Source organism: Hemiscyllium ocellatum, chromosome 23, assembly GCF_020745735.1.
Source record: "Hemiscyllium ocellatum isolate sHemOce1 chromosome 23, sHemOce1.pat.X.cur, whole genome shotgun sequence".
NCBI lineage: Eukaryota > Metazoa > Chordata > Chondrichthyes > Orectolobiformes > Hemiscylliidae > Hemiscyllium > Hemiscyllium ocellatum.
This window is the reverse complement of record NC_083423.1, coordinates 56348224-56374971: the sequence shown is the minus strand read 5'-3', so window position 1 is coordinate 56374971 and position 26748 is coordinate 56348224. Positions and strand designations below refer to the sequence as shown.

At 42.4% G+C, this 26748-nt stretch overlaps 1 protein-coding gene across 1 annotated transcript in view; it reads right to left on the bottom strand.

The window, feature by feature from the left end:
• Positions 1 to 240: 240 nt before the first annotated feature.
• The window catches only part of vezt (vezatin, adherens junctions transmembrane protein), a 103780-nt gene continuing 77272 nt past the window's right edge, over positions 241 to 26748 (bottom strand). Inside the window, exons 10-13 of the mRNA XM_060843048.1 lie at positions 23179 to 23372; positions 9671 to 9771; positions 2376 to 2583; positions 241 to 920 (exon numbers count right to left, since the gene is read on the bottom strand). Of these exons, the coding sequence (XP_060699031.1) occupies positions 367 to 920; positions 2376 to 2583; positions 9671 to 9771; positions 23179 to 23372 (1057 nt within the window). The 3' untranslated portion in view covers positions 241 to 366. The remainder of the gene's footprint in view (positions 921 to 2375; positions 2584 to 9670; positions 9772 to 23178; positions 23373 to 26748) is intronic.

Sequence of the window (26748 nt, the reverse complement as noted above, 5' to 3'; positions counted from 1 at the left end):
AGTATTGCGTCTTCCCCTAAGAAGTTCATGCATAGGTTGAAAGGGTTTCTAACTTGTTTCCTTTGAATCTATCAAATTAATTCTTCACGCAAGGTCGGAACTCAGTAATGTAGTCAGAGGAAACAATGCAAGTTGCTACAGAATAGGTTGTTTCAACATTCAGCAGCACCCAAGTGTTCATTCACCACAGAGAATTCTCATTATATCCTTTTGTTTACAGTGAAAATTCAGACAGCAAGGTACAAAATACGCACTTTACTGAGCAAAATTATTCACTATCATGTTACACGAAATACTTTCTGCATCACAGTTCTGACCTGCTTTTGAGTATTAAATATAGCTTAGCATGTTCCAATCACTCTGCATTTATGGAGGTCCAGAATTTACACATTTAACATCTATATTCTCATCTTCCTCCTCCTCCTCCTCCTCCTCCTCCTCATCATCATCCCCAAAAGTCTGTTCCGATAAATGAGCAAAACTGTAAGAGCGAGCAGCAACCTGTGCAGCAAGAGCTGAGGCAAATTGGAGGACAACTGGCCCATGTCTTTCAGCAAGTCCCTGTTGAACAGCTGTCTGCAGCTGCTCAGATGCAGCTGGCTGTGAATTTTCTTGCTTTTGTATGGAACTGTCTGCAGTCTCTGAGCAGCAAACCAAGCATCCACTTACACCACCCGTGCTGATAGTGTCACTTGGAACAGCATCTTTGCTACCATCCAGATGTACATCAATGCAGTCTGGACCTCTTCCTCTGCAACATTCTTTGTTATCCATCAAGCAGTCTAGTTGATTGGCATCTACCCCTTGGGAGCTGTCATCACAAACTTTTTGGCCTTGTACATTTGCGTCTGCCTCCTGACATTCCAGTGGGACTGCCTCCAGCTGCATAATGTCTGCAGATGAAACTGTCTTCAGCGCAGCTATGAAAGAAGTTTTGAAGAGTGACAGGGTTAGTTAGATTCTTACATTACCATTTTTTAAACATGATAATTCTTAATAAGAATCCCATGTTGATCATTTTATAGTGTTAATGTTGCAAAATGTAGCTGTCTTGTTCACCTGTCACATCCCTTTTCTATTTTGAATTACTCACATTGCAACTCTTGCTTTATTTGAGCTAGAGCAATGACAGCTGTAGAAAAGGATGGGACCCTGCACTAGCAATGAAATCAGATGCCCAATAACAGACTTCAGACGCAGTTAAACAATTTATCTCCCAGCTTGGCTCTCTTCATTGCTGAAATGAAACAATATCAACTGTGGCTCAGTGGAAAGCACTCTCACCTCTGAGATTAGGTGGTCAAGGTTTCAAGCCCCACTTCTGACAGCTAAGTGCCCATCCAGGTTAAAATTTCAGCAGGGTACCAAGACAGTGTTACACAGTCTAATATGCCATCTTCCAGCAAAACAACCTCTTAGGTGCATGTAAATAATTCCACAGTATTATTTGAGGATGATTGGAGGAGTTCTCCCTAGTGTCCTGCAACATCACTAAACTGCAATTCAGTGAAAACAACTGCCTGATTGTTGATTATTGTTATTTATAATTGCATTAGAATCACACAGAAGGCCAACATGTGGTCCTATCCTGTTGTGCTGCCTTTTTGAAAGAGCTATTAAATTAGTTCTATTCCAGTCGTGATGATAACAAGGTCAGCCTGGTGGACCTCAGAATGACGAGGTTAATCTGGTCCTGGCTGACAGGTAACAACAGGAGGGTCAGACATCCTGTTCATTCTGAGCTGGCTGTGAATGATCAGTGTTAAGGACTCTCCATGTGTAAATAAAGGGTGATTGGTGACTGGATACCCACCTCTGTGAAGTTATTTCAATTCTTTGCCCATTTCTCAATTTTTTTGTAATAATGTTCGTTGCTTCAAATTTAGATTTCCCTACAAGAAAAGCCATTGCTTTGTTCCCAGGGTGTTGTCTGTGGGAGTACCATCTCAAGGGTTGTAGTTGGTGAAATAGGCTCACCACCACCTTCTCAGGGCAACTGAGGGTAATGTCACTGAAGGGTAATAAACCAGAGGTCCAGGCTAATGCTCTGGGAAGACTGGTTTAAATCCTACCACAACTGGTAGAATTTAAATTCAGTTAACAAATCTGGGAGTGAACTTTAGGGAAGGAGCTCTGCCATTCTTATCCCTTCTGGACTATAGGTGACTGCAGATCCATAGTCACACTATGGTTGACTCTTAACTGCACTCTGAAATGGCCAAGCAAGGGCAGTTAGGAATGGACAACCAATGCTGGACTTGGCAGCGACATGCACATGCCATGCAAGAATAAAGGAACTGTGTCAGCACTTTGCGTAGTTCATAAACAATTACAAAAATTCTATCAACTCAACAGGTGGAAATGCTATTGCTCACCATAATCGTTGAAGAGTAGCTGTTTCCACTTTTGCCTCTCCAGTTCGGAGGCCTTGAACCCCAACACACTTTTCAGCTCCTGAAGCATTCTCCTGGATTCCTCCCTCTCTTGCCTCTCCTTCTCTTGTTCCTCTTGTGACAAGTATTTCAACAAGCCCCCTCGGAAATCTCCATCTGCATCAGATTCTTCTACGTAAGCTTCAAGTTCCTGGAGTCAATACATAGAAAGATCTAGCTGGTAGATTTAAACCCCAGGTGCCAGGGTCAAGGATATCTCAGAGTGGATGCAAAATGTTCTCAAGCAGGAGGGTCATCCGCCAGAGGTTATTGTGCACATTGGCACAAATGATATAGATCACAATAGGGATGAGATCCTGAGGAGTGATTATAGAGAGGTAGAAAGGAAGTTAAACACAAGGACATGGCTGGTGGTAATCTCTGGATTACTTCCAGTGCCATGTGCTAGTGAAGGTAAGAACAGGAGGATATGGCAGATGAATGTGTGGCTGAAGAATTGGTGCAAGGGGCAGGGATTCAGGTTTTTAGATCTTTGGGATCATTTCTAGGACAGAAGTGACCTGTTCAAGAGGGAGGGGTTGCACTTGAACTGGAGTGAACAGCTTTTGCCCAAAACGTTGATTTTCCTGTTCCTCGGATGCTGCCTGACCTGCTGTGCTTTTCCAGCACCACTCTAATTTTGACTCTGATCTCCAGCATCTGCAGTACCCACTTTCGCCCAATATCTTGGCAGCCAGGTTTGCTAGTGCCACAAGGGAGGGTTTAAATTAGATTGGCAGGGGTTTGGGATCCTCAACAGCAGGAAAGCAAGTGCGAGGCTGGAAGGAGATGCAGTAATCAGAAATAGTAAACTGAAGAGACAGGTCAGGCTGGAACACAAAGGGGAGCAAGGAATGCCTGTGGATTTAATTGCATCTCTTTCAATGCAACAGGGCTGACAGCTGAGGCCAATGAACTCAGGGCGTGGATAGGTACGTGGCACTGGGATATTATAGCCATTACAGAAACATAGCTAAGGGAGGGACAGGACTGGCAGCTTAATGTGCCAGGGTACAGGTGCTTTAGGTGGGACAGAGGTGGAGGAGAGGGGAAAGGAGAGTTGCATCTTCGATTAAGGCGAGTCTCACAGCAGTAGTCAGAGATGAAATAAATGAAGAATCATCCAGTGAGGCTTTGTGGGTGGAGCTAAGAAATAAGAAGGGGATGGTGACGTTATTGGGTTGCACTACAGGTCCCCAAATAGTCAACGGGAATTAGAGGAATAAATCTGCAGGGAGACTGGGGAAACTTGCAGGAGCAGTCGGGTTGTCTGAGCAGGGAATTTTAATTTTCTTAACATATTCTGGGACAGCTACAGCGTTAAGGGCTTAGATGGGGTGTGATTTGTTATGTGCACTCAGGACAGTTTCCTCAAGTAGAATATAGAGGGTCCTTCTTGAGAAGGGACAAGATCCGACCTACTGTTGGGAAATAGGGCAGGGCTGTGGCAGGACAGAGATGACAGTGGTGGAACACTTTGGGAGCAGTGACCACAGTTTTTTAAATTTTAGAATACTTATAGAGAGGGACAAAACTGGTCCACAAGTTCAAGGTCTAAATTGGGACAAGGTGAATTTTGATGGAATTAGACAGGAGCTTGCAGGGGTTGATTGGAGTAGTTTGTTTGCAGGCAAAAGGACCTCCAGCAAGTGGGAGGCCTTTAAAAGTGAGATAGCTAGAGTTCAAGGTCGATATGTTCCTGTGAGGGTGAAAGGCAAGGTTGGCAGGAATTGGGAACCCTGGATAACAAGACATATTAAGGGTTTGACCAGAAAAGAGGAGGAGGCATGGCTCAGGTATAGGCAACTGGGATGAAGGGAATCCCTGGAGATATGTGGTTTACCTTACATGAGGATCAATGGTTGGCACAGCATCGTGGGCTGAAGGGTCTGTTCTGTGCTGTACTGTTTTATGTTCTATATGAAGGGGATACAGGAGCTTACTGGAGGAGGAAATGAGGCAGGTGAAAAGGGGGCACATGATGGCCTTGACTGAGAAGATTAGGGTGAATCCAAAGACATTCTTTAAGTATATTAAAGGAAAAAGAATAACTAGAGAGAGAATAGGACCCCTCAATGACCAAAGTGGACATGTATGTGTAGAAATGCAGGAGACAGGCAAGGTCTCTATGAATATTTCTCCTCTATGTTTACTGTGGAGAAAGACATGAAGACGTGGGAACTTGGGGAGGTCAGTGGTGATATCTTGGGGACAGTCCATATCAGGGTGTGATTAGGAGTAGTCAGCATGGCTTTTTGCAAAGTAAATCATGCCTCACAAATTTGTTAGAGTTCTTTGATGAAGTGACCAGAAAGGTCGATGATGGCAGGGCGGTAGGTGCAGTAGATATAGATTTTAGTAAGGCTTTTGATAAGATTCTCCATGGTAAGCTGCTCTGGAAGATTAGATCACATGGAATCCAGGGAGAGCTGGCAAATTGGATACACAATTGGCTTGATGGTAGGAAGCAGAGGGTAATAGTGGAAGGATGATTGCTGGACTGCAGGCCTGTGACTAGTGGAGTGCCTCAGCGGTTGATGCTGGGCCCATTACTGTTTGTTATCCATATCAATGATTTGGATGAGAATGTACAAGCATGATTAGTAAATGTGACGATGTTGCTTCTTTAATAAAGTTATGTTCTTGTTTTTTTTTCTAGCGTGCTCGTAAAGGCAGAGGTTCTGCAATATCTGGAAATATCTACTTGAAAAAGCTTTTAAATGTTTTAAAACACTAGTACAATGAAAGGAGAGTGGCCAGTTCTCCCAGTTTAGGGTTCGGTTTCAGCAATTTGTTGCGTTTACAGCTGCTGGTCAAATTTTAGCTGGGAATTCAAAAACTGGCCCAAATAAACAGTTCCGTGCTGATCTTCTCTCTGTCTGACATCTCTCCTGTAAGAACCGGTGTTTGATTTTACCTTTTTTGTTAAGGGATTGTGTATGGGGATGCTGCAAGTATTTGGAACAGCATCATTAAGTTGCGATAGAGTCGACTGGATTTTCAGATAGGTTAAATTTTTCTAAATTCGGTTTTCTTTTGTTTGAATTTAGTTTAGTATTCTGTAAATAAATTCTGTTTCGTTTGAAACTGAGTGGTTGGACCAGCTGCTTGACCCCTGGAATATACACCTTACACCTGCTTAAAACAACTAGGAAAGTTAGGGACAGGGCTACCTTCTTGAAGTGGTTTCAGGGGGTCTGGCCTGGTCCATAACAGAAAGTTTGCAGATGACACTAAAATATGCGGTATTGTGGACAATGAGGAAGGTAATCAGAAATTGCAGCAGAATGTTGATCAGCTTGGGGAAATGGGCGGGGAAATGACAAATGGAATTTAATATAGATAAGTGTGAGATCTTGCATTTTGCAGAGTCAAAATTAAGGTAGGCATTCCATGGTAAATGGTAGGGTCTTATGGAATGTAGTGGAACAGAGGGACCTTGGAGTTTAGGTACACAGTTCTCTGACAGTGGAGTCACAGGTGGACAGGACAGTGAAGTTGGCTTTTGGCTCACTGTCCTTCGGTCATTGTGCACAGAGTTGGGAAGTTATGTTGCAATTGTACAGGATGCCACACTTCAGAGTATTGTGCTCAGTTTGGGTCACTTTGCTATAGGAAGGATGTTATTAAACCGGAAAGAGCGCACAAGAAATTTACCAGCATGTTGCTAGGACTTGATGGTCAGAGTTATAGGGAGAGGTGGGACAAGCTAGGGACTTTTTCTTCAGAGCGCAGGGACTGACGGCAAATATTATAGAAATGTACACGATCATGAGAGGCATGGATAGAGTGAATGCATTCAGTCTTTTTCCTGGGGAATTGAGGACGAGAGCCATCAGTTTAAGGTTAGAGGGGAAACAATAAAAGGGAACCTGAGGGGCAATGTTTTTTTTTAAAAACACAGAGGTTAGCACGCATATGGAACAAGCTTCCAGTGGAAGTGGGAGAAAATGAGGACTGCAGATGGTGCAGATCAGTGTAAAAAAACTATGGTGCTGGAAAAGCACAGCTGGTTAGGCAGCAACCGACGAGCAGGAGAGTCGATGTTTCAAGCAGAAGCTCTTCACCAGGAATGTCAAGTGGGTGAGGCAGGTACATTAGCAACATTTAAAAGGCATTTGGATAAATATGTGGATAGGAAATGGGGTTTAGAAGGATATGAGCTAAGTGTAGGGAAATGGGGTTAGCGTGGATGGGCATTTTGGTCAGCATGGACTGGTTTGGGACAAAGGGCCTGTCTCTGCGCTGTAGGACTGTGGCTCTTTGAACATTAAACAGACTAGCCAGGTTTAGTAAAATAAATAAATGTTCTAGCTGCACAAGCCTAGCTGTTGGGCAGAAATTTGGCTCCAGCTTGCAAATGCAAACTTGCAAATTTATAGGATTTGGCATACACAGGAGGGCAGGTTTAGTCTACTGAAATTTTGAGAGCGTGGGCTGTTGATTGCAAATATTCTGCCAGCCTCCACCCTCAAATATGTGAAGGTGGTCTAACATTCTGGTTCCCTGGTTTGCTTGCCTCAGACTTTGGTTGGTTTCAAACAAGCAACTTTGCACATGCTTTCTCTTCACTTGTTTTTTAAAGAGTTTAAAATAAACTACACATGCTCTGCATGCTAATACATCTGCCAGCTTGTACTCACACAGTGAGGGAAAGCTAATGATAGACTACCAGTTAACCAGGGATCCTGAATGCCAAGAGTGCCTCAACATGAATCAGCAGCAGGACAAACGGCATGCCAAGATAAAATATTCATGTCAAATGAATGAAGTGAACAGAAAATGGGGATGTGTGTCAAAAAGTCAAGATAAAAGGATAAACAGGTGAGGAGTGTTCACTGATTGTGGACTTTTGGGGCAATTGTGACACAATGGTAGGGCCCCTACTCTGGGCCAGAAGACTCGGGTTTACGTCACAATGCTTCAGAGGTGTATAATAATATCTCTGAACAGCTTTACTAAAAATATTGTAGATCTGTTTATACATATATCTATTCATGTATGGAGAGGAATCGAGGCTTGTGACACTGTGGTAGTGTCCTTACTTCTGGGTCAGAGGGTTTGGGTTCAAGTCACATCTGCCTAAGGGCATGTAAAACATGCTTGAACAGATTGATTTAAAACAAAATCTGGTTTTAGTAAAGGTGACCATGAAGCCATTGTTGATGACTGTTGTAGAAACCCATCTGGCCAAGATCCATAAAATCAGTCCCCATCTCAGAATCTGACTGTCTTTAAGATGTTTAAACAGGCTGAAAAATATACACAGGTAGACAATGCCTTATCTGAAATCCCGAAATCCAGAAATCCAAAAAGCTCCAAAGTCCGAAGGCTTTTTGTGAAGTTATTTTCTCTTTTTAACAAGGTTGTTTGGCGTGCAAACAGTTAATCCAAGTTGACACCCACTCGATGCGTGCCACTCAGATGTGGGGGTTGGCGTGGCCCAGCACTGGCAGGACTCAATTCTGTTTCAGGGCCTGGTTTACTCAGTGAGTCTGCTCCTCTGGTAAGATTTTTAAAAATTTCACTGAACTGTCACTTTATCTGAAATTCAAAAAATTCTGAATTTCAAAAACTAGCTGGTCTGGAGCATTCCAGATAAAGGATTGTGCACCTATATATAAAATATGTATTATACACATATGCCTGAGTGGTTAGGGTAATGCTTTTAAAATCGATTGGGTCTCCCCAAGGCTGGCTGAGTGCTTTTAATTACATTTCTTATTATTTATGACTTCACCTGTATGTCTACAGAATTAATTATAGGCTAATTGGAATTTTAAAAATTACAACCAATATTGGGAAAATCTTATTTTAATTGACTTTTCATAGGAATAGGAAGAGTGGACAGCTGGAATTGGCCGTAGGAGGACTTGGAGATTGTGATCAAGTTAATAAACAGTCAAGACAAAGCTCTGTGTCTTACTAACTGCTTCACCTTCAAGTTGGATTTTGTTAAAAGTAAATGCATTCACTTCAAGAATATTCTGTATATTGGTATTGGAGGTACAAGGAATACAAGATGTATATTTTCTGTCCAGTAGTAAATGAGAAATTATACCTACTGTTTAATTGTAAGTTACTTTTGTAAACTTATCAGATCTCACTTATAGATGTAGCTGATGCAGATATGAATAAATTAATATTTGAATCAAAATTCATAATTATAATCCTTGGATAGGAATTTACATGCATGCCCTGTATCTCTGTGCCATTTCTTTACATAAGAAGGGACATAAATAGAATTTTAACTACATTTTCAATATACCAACTTCAGTGGGGTAGGAACTTGCTTTTCAGGAACTGAGTCTGTGCATACCTGGGGCTCAAAGTTTTCTGGAAGCAGCTAGTTACTTGTCGCTAAAGGTCACTAAACATCTGGAAAATTTCAATGAGAGGGTAACCAATGGGTGAAAAAGTGTCACCAGGAGTAAAATTGAGAAAATGAGTAATGGAACAGGGGAAAGGGGGATTGGACAGTGGAAATGGAGAGGGGAAGGGGGAATGGAGAAGAGCAAGAGGAGAAGACTACAAAGGGACATAGGGAATGAGAAGAGATGCTGCAAAGGAGAGAGAATAGCTTTAAAACTGTCAACTAAGAAACATTCACTTAACTGTTAGCCAGAAAAACCCTACATTAATTGAGGTCATGAATTTCTTGCACATGATTGAGGAATCTCCAGTTTAAGGTTGGAAAACTTCAGAAGCTTGATCCAAATGGATGATGTTAAATACCCCAGCTTTGTGCAGATGCTTTGGGAACACATGACCTACGATCTCAACCGTCTGAGGTGGTGTATTTAGAGGGCTGGTTTTTTGTGTGTAGAATAATGGATATTTATTTTAGGGGAAAAAAAAACAATTTCTGTTGTTAACCGATGCCTGTTGTCCTCAGAAAACGGAGGTATTTAGAAAATCAATAGCTTCTTTGTCTGGGTGGCTTTAAATTAAACAGAAGGTTGACAATTACTGAGGATTCTTCTAATTCTATTTTTATGTTAGTCTAAAGACTCCACATCAACTACATGATGTATTATTACTACATGACTATATCACCTAGCAAATGGATTCATGAAAATGTAAAAAGAGCACCTGAAAACCAAAGCAAAATCCCTTAATAAAACCCCATCAAAACCTCATTCATGAAGTCATACAGTCAGTTAACTCTTGAGCAAATCTCAAGAAGAATCCTTCTTAGGAAAAAAATATTTTGTTGTTTGGTGCACACGTGTTCTTACCTGTTCTTCAGGGACTGGATCCTGATCTTTGATCTGTACAACAGACTTTGCTGACGGTTTCCAGGTTGGAGGCAAATTTTTGTCCTGTGCTATAGGTCTGCCTAAAACATCACAAAAGGCAATGAAAAAACGGAGTGCAAGTGTTCTATTCCACCTATGTCTGTCACCGACATGCTTTAGAAGTGATTACAAAACGGTAGCATGTTACATTTCATACTGTATGATTTCCCATGACATTATTTCTGAAACTGTGAAATTAGACCAGTTAGAAAAGTTCAGTCAGACCTGCACTAGCAGCACTGCTAATGAAACTGCATTTACAAAGTGCTGGTGATCACTAACATCATGATGGCTAAACAAAACTGCAGAAATCTAAATTGCTTTCACTGAAAGCAAACAAATACTTGTAATTCTACTTTCACAGTTTCCCATATAAACTAAATGGGTAAGGTCATAAAATTCCAAATCCAAATAGGATATCATGAATTTGTTTTTAATAAGTTGACTGTACGTAGCCTAGAAAATGTAATACGGTACTGAAAATAAAGAATGTACTGTACAACGAGAAAGGCACCTCAGAACTGGTTTCAATTTCAGTTTGTTTTACGTGGGCACCAAAAGTGGACAAAGAATGAAACACAGGTTAGAGTGTCTGCAGAGGAAATGTAAAGTTGAATTTATACCACAGTGCTCCTGCTGTTATCAGACTGAAAAAAATGTAACACAAACACGTCTAACTGGTAAAGATTTCATTTAGCATTCTGGAAGCTCTGTAGTTCTGTAATTTTTAAAAACCACAGAAGTGGTCACTGCTGGCAAGGTCAGCATCTCTAGTTGCCCTGATTTAACTGAGAATTTTGAGGTGTATTTACACTCCTAGATCAAACCTATACTATATAGCATTCAGCAACTCCCAGTCCCAACACTACAAACTGACAAGACTGATCAAATTTTGTACATTCTGTATCTCATAAATACTCCTGAAAATAAATAAATATATATTTTTTATTACTCCAGCTGCTGCTGATGCTCACTAGTCTGTTAAATTGCCAGACAGAGTCCAGTATGCATTTGCCAATTTTAAGTAGAAGACAACCCCAAATATAGCAGGATCTCTAATTATTTGAGTGCAACACATGAATACTGCTGCCGCTCCAGACAATAAATCTCAAACAACACTTCTAATTGTCCATTATCTTTCAGTACAGACGGGGTACTTATCTTTCTTACAGTTTCTTTTGTACAGTATTCTTCATTGCTCATTTCCTCAAGAGACTTTAATAAGAAATGTCTGGGGAAAATGGTGCCCTTTCACCTCCACAGAACAAGGTTCAAATCCAGCCCAGACTGCTGGGAAGAAAGTCTCTTCTCTCTTGAAAACTGTTAAGGATTTTAAGTGAACTTGGAACAGCCTCAGCTCAGTTCCTGACAGGCTTAGGTCAAAAGGATGCGTGGATATTTGCCATTAGCCTCTAGCAGATATGATGTAGAAATATGTGTAGAAACATCTCATTGTTACTGTTGAGATTGCTTTCTGTGACTGGAGTTGTGGCACCATGTCAAAACCACAGAGAAACAAACTAACCTGACCATCAGCACTAGAAGCTAGAAACTGACTTTCAAATGTTGAAGTGTTGTTTAACTCACCATTGACTTTTCCTATCTCAATGAGCAAGTAAGTCATTCAAAATAATTACAACTTTTTTTTAAGGTATCGAGAAGTGAAAAATCTATTATGGAGTTTAAACAGCTTGACAAGATTTATCTTGTCCACAAAATAAATCTACCTTGTGTTACTTTAATAATATAAAGGTCAAATCAGAGTTTCTCACCAGTAAAAGACCAATTTAGGATTAGCAGGATTAAATAGATTAGGAAGTACTTCAGAGTGATCCAAAAAAAGAATAAAGCGAGTAAAGAAGAAAAGCGATCTGAGCAGACGAGCTCCGGCTCAGGAGCCCTCCTCTGCTATCATCTTGGGAATGAAAATTGGTTTAGACCGTTTAGATTGGGAGTTTTCAGGTTTAAGATCCAGAAGTTGACAAAATTGACTTCAACAGCCAATCTTTGTCAAGCAGAATCCACATCTCCCTGAATTAGCTCTAGTTACAGACCATCACCTGTACTGCATTGATCCGAGCCATTGGAGAGTGGCCTGTTTATGGTGTTTCCTAATGTGAACAGGGATTAGAATACTTCAGCTGTTTCGACTTCTGCCTTTTATAAAGTAGATGAAAGCTGAAAGAATCCCATGTTATGAGTGTTCTGGCCCACACCTTAATAAAGGAAGGTAAACAGACACATGAGTAAAGTGTGTACAAGGAAGGAATTTAAAGACCTAGAGAGGAACAGGAGACCATTCTGCCCCTCAAGACAGTGCATCACCATTAAATTAGGTTATGGTTGTTTTTTTACTAAGTTTGGAGATTTTACTCCAACAGTCTCTCAACAGTTAGAGGACGATAAAGAAGCAGATATTTGACAAATCACTAAAAAGATATGAGGGGAATAAAAGGTGAGATGTGGTAGTAGATTCTAACTTTGCTAATATGAACTGAGATCACCTTAAAGTGAAAGGATTAGACAGGTGGAATTTTTAAACTGCATCCGGACATTGTTAACCTTACTAGGACAGGAAGCAGTATGAAACCTAATCTGAGGGAACAAAGTCAGTCAAGTGGTTGAAGGTCCATGAGGAGCATTTTGGGAATAGTGACCATAACGCTGTAAGTTTCAAAGTCATTATGGAAAGGGATAAGAATAGTGCAAAGTTAATTGTTTAAATTGGGAAGGCCAATTTCAATATCATTAGATGGGATCTGACAAACATTGACTGGGAGCCAATACATGCAGGCATTTGGAACGTGGGAATTTTTAAAGACTAGTACAGTGAGAGTTCAGGGCGAGTGTGTTCCTCTAAGATTGAAGGGTAAGGGCAAGAAGTCCAAGGATCCCTGGATGTCAAGGGATATGAAGTTTGATAAAGAAATAGGAGTACATTAGAAGGTATAATTAGTAAGTTTGCAGATGACACAAAAATTGGTGGTGCTGTTGATAGTGAGGCAGATGGTCTCAGACGACTGTCAGATATTTGCCACCTGATAACATTGGGCAGAGCAATGGCAAATGGAATTTAATGGTGGTATGCTTTTCTTTTAGTTCATTCATGGGACGTGGTGCCACTGGTCAGGCCAGCATTTAATAGTCATCCCTAATTGCCCTGAGTGCAGTTAAATGTCAATCACATTGCTATGGGTCTGGAGTCTCATGAATGCCAGAGCAGGGAAAGATGTGGTTTCTTTCCTTAAAGGACATTCCTGACAAACAACACTGGTTTTGTGGTCAGAGCTTGACTCCTAATTCCAGATTTTTACTGAATTCAAATTCCACCATCTATCATTGCAGGATTTGAACCAGAGTCCCCAGAAAATTACCTGGAACTCTGGATTAATAGTCTAGTGAGAATACTACTAGACAATCACCTTCCCATAAAGAGAGATTTTAAGAGGTCTAGCAAGAGAAGGATATTCACAAAGAATGCTAGGTCCTAGAGTACTGAGGAACAAAGGGACCTTAGTGTACATATTGATAGATCCCTGAAGGTATCAGCACAGGTGAACACAATGGTGAAGGCAGCATATGAAATGCTTGCCTTCATTAGCTGGGTGCAGAATATAGGAGCAAGGAAGTCCTCTTACAACTTTAAAGAGGATTGGTTAGGCCACAAATGGAATACTGTGGCAGTTTTGATTAGAATAGATTAGATTCTCTACAGCCCGGAAATAAGCCATTTGGCTCAACAAGTCCACACCCACCCTCCGAAGAGTAACCCACCCAGACCCATTCCCCTACCCTATATTTACCCCTGACTAATGCACCTAATACGATGGGCAATTTAGTACGGGCAATTCACCTGACCTATATATCTTTGGATTGTGGGAGGAAACCAGAGCACCCAGAGGAAACCCACGCAGATACAGGGAGAATGTGCAAATTCCACACAGACATAGTCATCCGAGGCGAGAATTGAACCCTGGTCCCTGGCGCTGTGAGGCAGCAGTGCTAACCACTGAGCCACTGTGCCGCCATCAGAAAAATGTGACTGCACTGGAGACTGAGAAGAAGAGATTCATCAGGATATTGCCCATGATGAAAGGAGAGACTGGAAAGGCTGGATTTGGTTTTCTTGGAGCAGAAGAGGCTGAGGGGGATCTGATTAAGGTAGACAAAATTGAGAGGCATAGACGTGATAATGATTGTGATAATCTTTTCCCCATGGCAGACATATCTAAACCAGAGGACATAAGTTCCAAGGTGACGAGAAAGTGGTTCAGAGGAGACTGGAGAAAGAATTGTTTTCACCCAGAGGGTAGTAGAAATATGGAACCTGAACAGAAGTGAAGTCGGAGCGCAAAGCCGGTCGGGAAGGTAAGTGATTGTTATTTGAGTGGGTGTGTTCTAGATCCCAGGTCCTACAAAGTAGGGCCTCCCTCCCACCCTCCTCCCCTAACCTAAATTAAAAGGCCACAGACTTGCCCTAAAAAGAGGATCCAAGGAAGTTCCTGTGGATTGAAGAGTGAGGCTTTAGCTCAGGAGTCTTTGACAAGGAGGTTGAGTGAAGTGATTACACCACAGTTGAACAGGGTGAAGACATGACTGCCAAGCTGGTTCAGTGTGCTATGTGCTTGATGTGGGAGGTCAACGACTCTGGTGTGTCTGGCTCGTTTAAGTGTGGTAAGTGTGCGCATGTTCAGCTACTGACAGAGCATATTGTAGCACTGATGAAAGAACTCTACCTTAGGCTCATCTGCGAGAACGAGATCTTTCTGGACACGACCTTCAGCGAGGTTATTACACCGACCAATACTAGAAGAGAGCAGACGATGAGGAAGGCAGAGAGGAGACAGGTGCAAGAGACCCTGGGGGAAGTACCTGTCAGGAACACATTGAATCTTTTGGAAACAGTAGACACAGATGACACTGCCATTCTGCGAGGCGGCCAGGTCTGTCTATCAAAAGTTGGTGCAGAGGCAGAGCAGAAGAGTCGGACATCACACAGAGCCGTGGTAATAGGGGACTCCATCGTGAGAAGAACTGACCGGGGCAGCAGGCAGGACTTAAGGATGTTATGTTGCCTTCCTGGTGCCAGGGTTAAAGACATCACAGACAGAGTGCAGGAAATCCTCAAGGACAAAGGTGAAGAGCCAGAGGTGGTGGTACATGTCGGCACAAATGATGTCGGGAAGAAGAGGAGGCACATACTACAGCAGGACTTCGGAGAACTAGGAAGAAGGCTGAAAAGCAGGACGTCCAGTGTGGTTATCTCCGGTTTGCTTCCAGTTCCTCCAGCTGGTGATGCTAGAAACAGGGAGATAATGAACTTGAATGTGTGGCTGGCGAACTGGTGCAGAAAGCAAGGATTTAAATTCTTGGATCACTGGGGTATGTTTTGTGGTCAGCATAAATTATACAAGAGAGACGGTTTGCACCTTAATAGGTTGGGGACCAGCATTCTGGCAGGCAGGTTTGCTACTGCAACACAGCTACATTTAAACTAAGTAGCGGGGGGGAGGGGACAAACAATGTTTAAGGAGGAAATTGAAGGGAAAGTCAGAACAAGGGAAGTCAAGAAAGACAACTGTATCAATGAAGCAAAAAACTCAAAAAGAGATTGTGCTGAAGGTTGAGTGAAAGAGGAGTTGATGGGAAGGGTGAGGGCAGTAACAAATATATGAATGCACGAAGCATTAAAAATAAGATGGATGAGCTTGAGGCTCTTTTGGAAATTGGCAGATACGATATTGTGGGGATAACTGAGACGTGGCTTCAAGTGGACAGGACCTGGGAAATGAATATTCAAGGCTACACATGCTATGTAAGGACAGACTGAAGGGCAAAGGGGGTGGGGTGGCCTTGTTGGTAAGGGATGATATTCAGTCCCTTGCGCTGGAGGGACCTAGAATCAGGGGATGTAGAGTCAGTGTGGATAGAGCTGAGAAATTCTAAGGGTAAAAAGACCCTCTTGGGAGTCATCTACAGGCCCCCAAACAGTAGTCTGGATGTCGGATGTAAGATGAATCAGGAGCTGAAATTGGCCTGTCACAAAGATGTTACTACAGTTGTTAGGGGGGGGATTTCAACATGCAGGTAGACTGGGAGAATCAGGATGGTATTGGACCTCAAGAAAGAGACTTTGTGGAGTGCCTCAGAGATGGATTCTTCGAACAGCTGGTGCTGGAGCCTACCAGGGAGAAGGCAATTCTGGATCTGGTATTGTGCAACGAACCAGAATTGATCAGGGACCTCCAAGTGAAGGAGCCATTGGGAAGTAGTGACCATAATACAATAACCTTCAATCTGCAATTTGAGAGGGAGAGGTACAATCAGAAGTGACAATATTTCTGTTGAATAAAGGGAACTATGGAGCTTTGAGGGACGAGCTGGCCAAAGTTCAATGGTGCAATACCTAAGCAGGGATGACAGTGGAGGAACAATGGCAGATATTTCTGTGTATAATGCAGAAGATGTAGGATCAGTTCATTCCTAAAAGGAAGAAAGATCCTAGGAGGAGGCATGGGTGGCCGTGGCTGACGAGGGAAGTTAAGAAACATATAAAGTTAAAAGAGAAAAAGTATAACATAGCAAAGATAAGTGGGAAAACGGAGGACTGGGAAGCTTTTAAAGAACAACAGAGGATTACTAAGCAGGAAATACGCAAAGGAAAAATGAGGTTCGAAGGTAAACTGGCCAAAAATATAAAGTAGGATAGTAAAAGCTTTTGTAGGTATTTGAAAGGCAAAAAGATGGTTAAGACTAAAATTGGGCCCTTGAAGACAGAAACAGGGGAATATACTATGGGGATCAAAGAAATGGCAGAAGAATTGAATTGGTACTTCAGATGTGTGTTCACTGGGGAAGACACAAGCCATCTCCCTAAGGTAACAGTGGCTGAAGGACCTGAACTTAAGGGAATTTATATTTGCCAGGAATTGGTGTTGGAGAGACTGTTAGGTATGAAGGTTGATAAGTTCTCGGGGCCTGATGGTCTACATCCCAGGGTACTGAAGCAGGTGGCTCGAGAAATCGTGGATGCGTTGGTGATTATTTTCCAGAGTTTGATACATTCAGGATCAGTTCCTGCAGATTGGAGGGTGGCTAATGTTGTGCCACTTTTTAAGAAAGGTGGGAGAGCGAAAGCAGGAAATTATAGACCAGTTAGTCTGACCTCAGTGGTGAGAAAGATGTTGGAGTCTATTATAAAGGATGAAATTACGACACATCTGGATAGTAGTGACAGGATAGGACAGAGTCAGCATGGATATATGAAGGGGAAATCATGCTTGATTGATCTTCTGGAATTTTTTGAGGATGTAACTCTGAAGATGGACGAGGGAGATCCGGTAGATGTTGTGTACCTGGACTTTCAGAAAGTTTTTGATAAAGTCCCACATAGGAGGTTAGTGAGCAAAATTAGGGCGCACGGTATTGGGAGCAAAGTACTAACTTGGATTGAAAGTTGGTTGGCTGATAGGAAACAAAGAGTAGTGATAAACAGCTCCACTTCAGAATGGCAGGCAGTGACCAGTGGGGTACCACAGGGATCAGTGCTGGGACCGCAGCTTTTTACAATATATATTAATGATATAGAAGATGGTATTAGTAATAACATTAGCAAATTTGCTGATGATACCAAGCTGGGTGGCAGGGTGAAATGTGAGGAGGATGTTAGGAGATTACAGGGTGACACGGACAGGTTAGGTGAGTAGTCAGATGCATGGGAGATGCAGTTTAATGTGGATAAATGTATGGTTATTCACTTTGGTGGCAAGAACAGGAGGGCAGGTTACTACTTCAATGGAATCAATTTAGGTAAAGGGGCAGTACAGAGAGATCTGGGTGTTCTTGTACACCAGTCAATGAAGGTAAGCATGCAGGTACAGCAGGTAGTAAAGAAGGCTAATAGCATGCTGGCCTTCATAACAAGAGGAATTGAGTATAGAAGCAAAGAGGTTCTTCTGCAGCTGTACAGGGCCCTGGTGAGACCACACCTGGAGTACTGTGTGCAGTTCTGGTCTCCAAATTTGAGGAAAGACATTCTGGCTATTGAGGGAGTGCAGCGTAGGTTCACGAGGTCAATTCCTGAAATGGCGGGACTACCTTACGCTGAAAGACTGGAGCGACTAGGCTTGTATACCCTTGAGTTTAAAAGACTGAGAGGGGATCTGATTGAGACATACAAGATTATTAAAGGATTGGACACTCTGGAGGCAGGAAACATGTTTCCGCTGATGGGTGAGTGCCGAACCAGAAGACATAGCTTAAAAATACAGCAAGCCTGACCATTTAGGATAGAGTTGAGGAGAAACTTCTTCACCCAGAGAGTGGTGGCTGTGTGGAATGCTCTGCCCCAGAGGGCAGTAGAGGCCCAGCCTGGATTCATTTAAGAAAGAGTTGGATAGAGCTCTCAAGGATCATGCAACCAAGGGTTATGGAGATAAGGCAGGAACAGGATACTGATTAAGGATGATCAGCCATGATCATATTGAATGGTGTTGCAGGCTCAAAGGGCAGAATAGCCTACTTCTGCACCTATTGTCTATTGAGAGGTTGATGGACGCTGTACTCTTGCAACATTTTAGTAATACCTGGATGACCATTTAAAATGCTCTGGCCTAGTAGGCTACGAACCAAGTATAGAAAAATAGGGTTAGTGTAGTTTGGTGTTTTTTGGATGACATAGATATAGTGGGCTGAAGGGAGTTTTCTATGTTGTATGACTTTATGACTTTAAAGTGTGTTAATATCCTTGCCTGACAAGATCTACTAATATCCAGTGTCAGACTTTCATTGACACTCAGCCTCAATGATTGTTTTGGGTGGTGAATGGAGAATATAATTTGAGATGTGTGTGAAGTGTTACTTGATATCAGGCTGGATTTCAGTTGAGTGTGTTTGGAAATTTTGCGCGAAAATGCCTGCAAGGATGAGATTTCTGTGTGCTGGTGTATGTGTGTACATGTATATCAGTCAAAGAGAGAGCGCGAAAGCAAGAGCAAGAGAGCGTGCACAAGACCGAGAGAAAGTGAGAATGTGTATGCGTGTTTCAGTGTTTTTGTGATTGTGTGAATTAATCTGTTTGTGTCAGGATGAGAGAATCTCTATATGTGTAAGTGCGTGCTTTTTTGTGGTTGTGTTGCTAACTGGAGTTGGGCGTCCCTCTCGTAGCAAGTGTTTGGAGCTTACCAGGTGCTGAGGCAGGCTGTTTAAAAGGTCAGGCTTGCTGCTTTAGGACTTCATTACAGTTATATTGGAAAATCCCTCATCCACCACCCCCAGATCATACACATTCCACTTGCCACATATGCCATTTCATATCTTGCCCTCCACTCACTCCATGGCCTGTTATATCTTCTATATCTATCTATGGAATTTCCAATCCCATTCAAACTGTATTGGATCAATAGATCCTATAATGACAATAGGACTGTTATTCATTCATAAAATTCATGACAGCATAATAAAAGTGTCAATCATCTAAACTCTTCAAGTTCAATAGCAGAAACTGTAAGCACTTGAAACCTCTAGATTGTTTAAGTTAAAAACTGTGAAATTAACAGAACAGATTACAGAGCCAAGCTGTCAATTAAGTGACACTTTCCCTTTCCGTGTAATATCTACCACCTGACTCCCCCTCTAACCAAAAAAAATGACTCTCAGTGCAGGGTCCGTTAGGTAAGGCATTTTTAAAATCTCTTTTTTAGATTGTTTAGAGCAGAGGAGATAGAAGCTAGGGCAGTTGCATGCTCCTCTTGCAGAATGCCGGAGGTAAGGGTCACCACTAGTATCCCTGCTGACTTCACCTGCAAGAACCTAACAGGGAAAGCAGATCAACTCAGGGCATGGTTAGGAACATGGAACTGGGATATTAAAGCAATTACAGAAACATGGCTCAGGGATGGGCAGGACTGGCAGCTTAATGTTCCAGGATACAAATGCTGTAGGAAGGATAGAAAGAGAGGCAAGAGAGGAGGAGAAGTGACATTTTTGATAAGGGATAGCATTACAGCTGTACTTAGGGAGGATATTTCCAAAAATACGTCCAGGGAAGTTATTTGGGTGGAACTTAGAAATAAGAAAGGGATGATCACCTTTTTGGGATTGTATTATAGACCCCCCCCGAATAGTCAGTGGGAAATTGAGAAATGAATTTATAAGGCGATCTCAGCTATCTGTAAGAATAATAGGGTGGTTATGGGAGGGGATTTTAACTTTCTAAACATAACACTAAGACAGTCCCAGTCTAAGAGTTTAGATGGAGAGGACTTTGTTAAGTGTGCACAAGAAAATTTTCTGAGTCAGTATGCGCATGTACCTACACGAGAAGGTGCAAACCTTGACCTACTCTTGGGAAATAAGGCAGAGCAGGTGACGGAGGTGTCAGTGGGGGAACACTTTGGGGCCAGCGACCGTAATTCCATTAGTTTTAAAACAGTGATGGAAAAGAATAGACCAGATCTAACAGTTGAAATTCGAAATTGGAGGAAGGCTAATTTTGACAGTATTAGGCAAGAACTTTCAAAAGCTGATTGGGGGTAGATGTTTGCTGGTAAAGGAACAGCTGGAAATTAGGAAGCCTTTAGATATGAGATTTCAAGAGTCCTGAGACAATATATTCCTGTTAGGGCGAAAGAAAGGCTGGTAAGTGTAGGGAACGCTGGATGACAAGAGAAGTCGAGGGTTTGGTTCAGAAAAAGGAAGCGTATGTCAGGTATAGAAGGAGAGATTGAGAGAACCATTAGAAGAGTATAAGGCAGTAGGGGTATACTGAAGAGTGAAATCAGGAGAGCACAAAGCAGACATGAGATAGTTTTGGCAAATCGGGTTAAAGGGAATCCAAAAGGCTTTTATGAATATATTACGGACAAAGGGTAACTAGGAAACGAATAGGGCCCCTCAGAGATCAGCAAAGCAGCCTTTGTGTGGAGTCACAGGAGATGTGGAAGATACTAAACAAGTGTTTTACATTAGCATTTACTGTGGAAAAGGACATGGAAGATATAGAATGTGAGGAAATAGATGGTGACATCTTGAAAAATGCCCATATTACAGAAGAGGAAGCGCTAGATGTCTTGAAATGCATAAAGATGGATAAATCCCCAGGAGCTGATCAGGCGTACCCTAGAATTTTGTGGGAAGCTAGGGAAGTGATTGCTGGGCCCCTTGTGGAAATATTTGTATCACTAATAGTCACAGGAGAGGTGCCAGAAAACTGGAGATTGGCTAATGTGGTGCCACTGTTTAAGAAGGGTGGTAAGGACAAACCAGGGAATTATAGACCAGGGAGTCTGATGTCAGTGGTGGGCAAGTCGTTGGAGGGAATCCTGAAGGATAGGATTTACACGAATTTAGAAAGGCAAGGACTGATTAGGGATAGTCAACATGGCTTTGTGCGTGGGAAATCACGTTTCACAAACTTGACTGAGTTTTTTGAAAAAGTAACAAAGAGGATTGATGAGGGCAAAGCAGTGGACGTGATCTATATGGACTTGAGTAAGGCATTTGACAAGGTTCCCCTGGGAGACTGGTTAGCAACATTAGATCTCATGGAATACAGGGAGAACTAGCCATTTGGTTACAGAATTGGCTCGAAGGTGGAAGACAGAGGGTGGTGGTGAGGGTTGTTTTTCAGACTGGAGGCCTGTGACCAGTAGTGTGCCACAAGGATAGGTGCTGGGTCCACTACTTTTTGTCATACATAACTGATTTGAATGTGAGAATAAGAGGTATAGTTAATAAGTTTGTAGGTGACACCAAAATTGCAAGTGTAGTGGACAGCTAAGAAGGTTACCTCAGAGTACAAAGGACCTTGATCAGATGGGCCAATGGGCTAAGAAGTGGCAGATGGAGTTTAATTTAGATACATGCGAGGTGCTGCATTTTGGGAAAGCAGATCTTAGCAGGATTTGTATACTTAATGCTAAGGTCTTGGGGAACAAAGAGACCTTGGAGTGCAAGTTCATAGCTCCTTGAAAGTAGAATTGCAGGTAGATAGGATAGTGAAGAAAGCATTTGGTATGCTTTCCTTTATTAGTCAAAGTATTGAGTACAGGAGTTGGGAGGTCATGTTGCAGGACAGTGGTTAGGCCACTGTTGGAATATTGCGTGCAATTCTGGTCTCCTTCCTATCAGAAAGATGTTGTGAAACTTGAAAGGGTTCAGAAAAGGTTTACATGGATGTAAAGGGCTAAAGGGCATAGGTTTAGGGTGAGAGGGGAAAGATATAAAAGAGACCTAAGGGGCAACTTTTTCACGCAGAGGGTGCTGCGTGTGTGGAATGGGCTCCAAGAGGAAGTGGTGGAGGCTAGTACAATTGCAACATTTAAAGGGGTCTGAATAGGAAGGGTTTGCAGGGATATGGGCCAGGTGCTGGCAGGTGGGACTAGATTGGGTTGGGATATCTAATCTGCATGGGCATATTGGACCGAAGGGCCTGTTTCCCTGCTGCACATCTCTATGACTAAGTGGTGGAGGGATGTTGTCCGTTCACAATAGTGGTTGGAATCTGCACACAATACTTATGATTTTCTTGTAAGCCTCCATTAATAGCATATGAATAATGGAAAAGAATTTCAGAACAAGGAGAGGGTAGGTTTATTGGCAGTGGGGTGACATATTTCAACAGATAATTTGATTTTTTTTAAAAAATAGAAGAAATTTAGAAAAGCTTCAATTCCAATCTTGCAAGCCAGTTTCCAATTAAAAATAAGAAGCATTTATTACAAAAAAGTAACAGACGGACAGGACAGTGGCATTAGGTGATGCCCTGACACTATTTAACCTTAAATGTAGAACTTTCTTTCACAGACTATCACTTCGCACACTGTTCTTGCTGAATAGTTAAGTCATTTGCAACTAAAATATCTTCCAGTTCACAAAAATGCAACTTTAGAGCTGCACTTTACTGGACCAGAAACAACTGGCAGTAGCTGAAGTGGAATGATGTTAGTTCTGTTTTCTAACTGACAACCAGGAATTGTGACATACGCTGCACTCGCACAGAGTTTTAAACTGACCTTCAAGCAGATTGAATAGAATTTCAACCAGAGTCATTTGGAAGGTCATTACTCATACCTATTAACTTGGCAAATGCATTACACAGAATATTGTCAATGGCTTAAAAAATTCCAAGTCACTAATTCTACACATGAGCTCCCTGCTTTGTTTCAATGTATGCAGAAACACTATTTCAGTAACAATCTTCATTATTTTATATAATCCCTTTAACAAAAAGTCAAAATGAAAACTATGAACATAGACAGAATAAAATGTATAGTGAACCAGGAATGGATAAATCAAGACTGTAATTCTAATTTGATTGAAAAGTTGGCCTTTGAGAAGGTTTTTTAGACTGGAGAGGGGTGGAGTGTTTTAGGCAGGAAGTGCATTATACCTCATATATTAAATACATAGCCATCTTTACAATCTCGATTTTTTTGTTATACTATTACCTTTACTGCCCAAAGACGTGTGTACTAGTTTATCCACCAGATTACTTGTCTCATCCCAGCAATTTATGCTTGCTTCCATATGTGGTTGAATCAGTTTAAATTTCTGATGCAGATCACGGTACACTTCCTGTGTTAGTTTATCCTGTTCCTGGGATTCATGGAACTTTTCCAGACAATCCTCTAAAGAAATAACCCTGTGTATCAGGAAGGCATTATGAATGCATTTTATTATTATACATTTACAAACACAAAACAGCTCATGAAACAATAAGAATAACAACAACAATATGGGAAGGCAGGCCGAATGGTATTGTCATCAGAAAGTTAATCCAGATACTCAGATAATGTTCTGGGGACCCAAGTTCGAATCCTGCCATGGCAGATCTAATTATGATGGTGAAACCATTGTCGATTGTTGGGGAAAAAAAACATCTGATTCACTAATATCCCTCAGGGAAGGAAATCTGCCATCCTCACCTGGTCTGGCCTACATGTGACTCCAGACCCACAGCAATGCTGTTGACTCTCAGTTGCCATCTGAAATGACTTAGCAAACCTTTCAGTTGTACCAAGAAGTCTCAAAGAAATGAAACTGGATGGATGACCCGGCATCGACCTAGGCAACAGAAAAAAGCTCTTTCGACTCTGCAAACATGTGGGGCCAGTGCCAAAATTGGTTGTCTCACAGACTAGTCAAGGAACAGCCTGACATAGTCATACTCATGGAATCATACCTGACTGATAATGGCCCAGCCACCACCATCGTCATCCCTGGATATGTTCTGTCTTACCAGCAGAACAGATCCATCAGAGGTGATGATACATTCTAGAGGGAGGGAGGGAGCTGCTCTGAGAGTCTTCAACATTGATTCTGGACCCCATGAGGTTTTGTGGCTTCAAGTTAAACACGGGCAAGATAACCTCCTGCAGCTTATCACATATCATCCACCCTCAGCTGATGAACTGGGACTCCTCTGTGTTGAGCAACACTGAAGATGGCAAGGGCACAAAATATACTCTGGGTGGGGGATTTCAATGTTCACCATCAAGAGTGGCTCGGCAGCAGTACTACTGATCGAGCTGGTCAGGTTCCAAAGGACGTAGCTGGCGAGACTGGGTCTGGGCAGGTTGTGAGAGAACCAACAAGAGAGAAAAACATCCTTAGCAATCTGCCGGCTGCAGATGCATCTCTCCATGACAGTTTCATTAAGAGTGACCACGCACAGTTCTTGTGGAGACCAAGTCCTGCCTTCACATTGAGAATATCCTCCATTGTGTTGGGTGGCACTATCACCATGCTAAATAGGATAGATTTCAAACAGAGCTGGCAGCTGAAGAGTGGGCATCCACAAGGCACTGTGGGCCATCAACTGTATTCAAACACAATCTGTAACCTAATGGCCTGGCATATTCCTCACTCAACCATTACCATCTACCCAGGGGATCAACCCTGGCTTAACGGAGAGTGTAGGAGGGCATGCCAGGAGCAGCGCAAGGTTTGCATTAAGATGAGGTGTCAACCTGGCGAAACTACTAAACAGGACTATTTGCATGCCAAACAGAATCAGCAGAAAGTGATAGACAAAGCTAAATGATCCCACAACCAATGGATCAGAATTAAGCTCTGCAGTCCTGCCATATCAAGTCGTGAATGGTGGTGGACAAATAAACAATGCACTGGAGGAAGAGGCTCGACAACTATCCCCAACCTCAATGATGGAAGAGCCCAGCACATCAGTGCCTAAGGTAACGTTGAAGCTTTTGTACCAATCTTCAGCCACAAGCGCCGAGCGAATGATCCATCTCTGCTTCCTCCAATGGTCCCCAGCATAACAACATCAGTCTTCAGCCAATTCGATTCATTCCATGTGATGTCAAGAAACTGTTGGAGGCACTGGATACGCGAAGGCTACGGGCCCTGACAACATTCTGGCAACAGTACTCCAGAACTTGCCGTGCCCCTAGCCAAGCTGTTTCAGTCCAGTTATGGCATTGGCATTTACCCAAGAATGTGGAAAACTGCCCAAGTATGTCCTGTACTTATATAGCAGGACAAATCCAACCAAGCTAATTACCACCCCATCATTTTACTCTCGATCATCAGTAAAATGATGGAAGGTATCATCAACAATACTAACAAGCAGCACCTGCTCAGCAATAACCTGCTCAGTGATGCCCATTTTGGGTTTCTCCAGGGCCACTCAGCTCCTGACCTCATTTGGTTCAAATGTGGATAGAAGAACTAAATTCCAGAGGTGAGGTGAGAGTGACAGACCTTGACATCAAGGCTGCATTCGACCTTGAGGTATCAAGGAGCCCAAGCAAAACTGAAATCAATGGATATCAGAGGGTAAACTCTCTGGTGGTTACAGTCATACCTGACACACAGAAAGATGGCCGTGGTAGTTGGAGGTCAATCATTTCAGCTCCAGGATATCTCTTCAGGTGTTTCTCAGGATAGTGTCCTAGGCCCAAACATCTTCAGCTGCTTCATCAATCATCTTCCCTCCATCAAGTCAGAAGTAGGGATGTTCGCCGATGATTGCACAATGTTAAGCACCATTTGCTGCTACTCAGAAACTGAAACAGTCTGTGTCTAAATGCAACAAGATCTGGACAATATTCAGGCTTGGGCTGACAAGTGGCAAATAACATCTGCACCACACAAATGCCAGGCCACGACCATCAGCAACAAGAGAAAATCTAACCACTGCCCCAATGGTGTTATCATCACCGAATCCACCACTATCAATATCCTGGGAGTTATCCTTGATCAGAAACTTAACTGGATTTACTACATAAATGCAGTGGTGACAAGAGCAGGTCACAGGTGAGGAATACTGTGACAAGTAACTCATCTCCTGAATCCCCAAACCCTGTCCACCATCTACAAGGCACAAGTCAGGAGAGTGATGGAATACTCCCTGCTTGCCTGGATGAGTACAGCCCCAACAACACTCAAGACACGATCCAGAACAAAGCAGCTGCTTGACTGGCACTGTATCCACAAGCATCCACTCCCTCCACCACTGATGTTCAATAGCAGCAGTGTGTACTATATACAAGATACACTGAAGAAATTCACCAAAAGTCCTCAGACAGCACCCTCCAAACCCATGTCCACTTTCACCTTGAAGGACAAGGGTAGCCGATATTTGGGAACACCACCTTTAAGTTCACCCTCCAAGTCACTCACCACCTTGACTCAGAAATGTATCACAGTCCTTCACTGTCGCTAGGTGAAAATCCCGGAATTCCCTATAGGCATTGTGGGTCAATTCACAGCAGGTACACTGCAGTGGTTCAAGAAGGCAGTTCACTACCACCTCTCAAGGGCAACTAGGGATGGGTAATAAATGCTGGCCAGCCAGCGATGCCCACATTCCCCTAAAAAATGAATAAATAAAAAAGGAAAAGAACAATTGGAGCAATTAAGTTATATGCATAAAGGAACCATGATTAATTGGCAGAGCTCTCCTCCCTTTTTTGAATTCTTCAGAATACTAGCAAATACAAACTGAATTAATTGCAGGAAACTTAAAACATTTTCAGATAGACCAAGTTCTGATC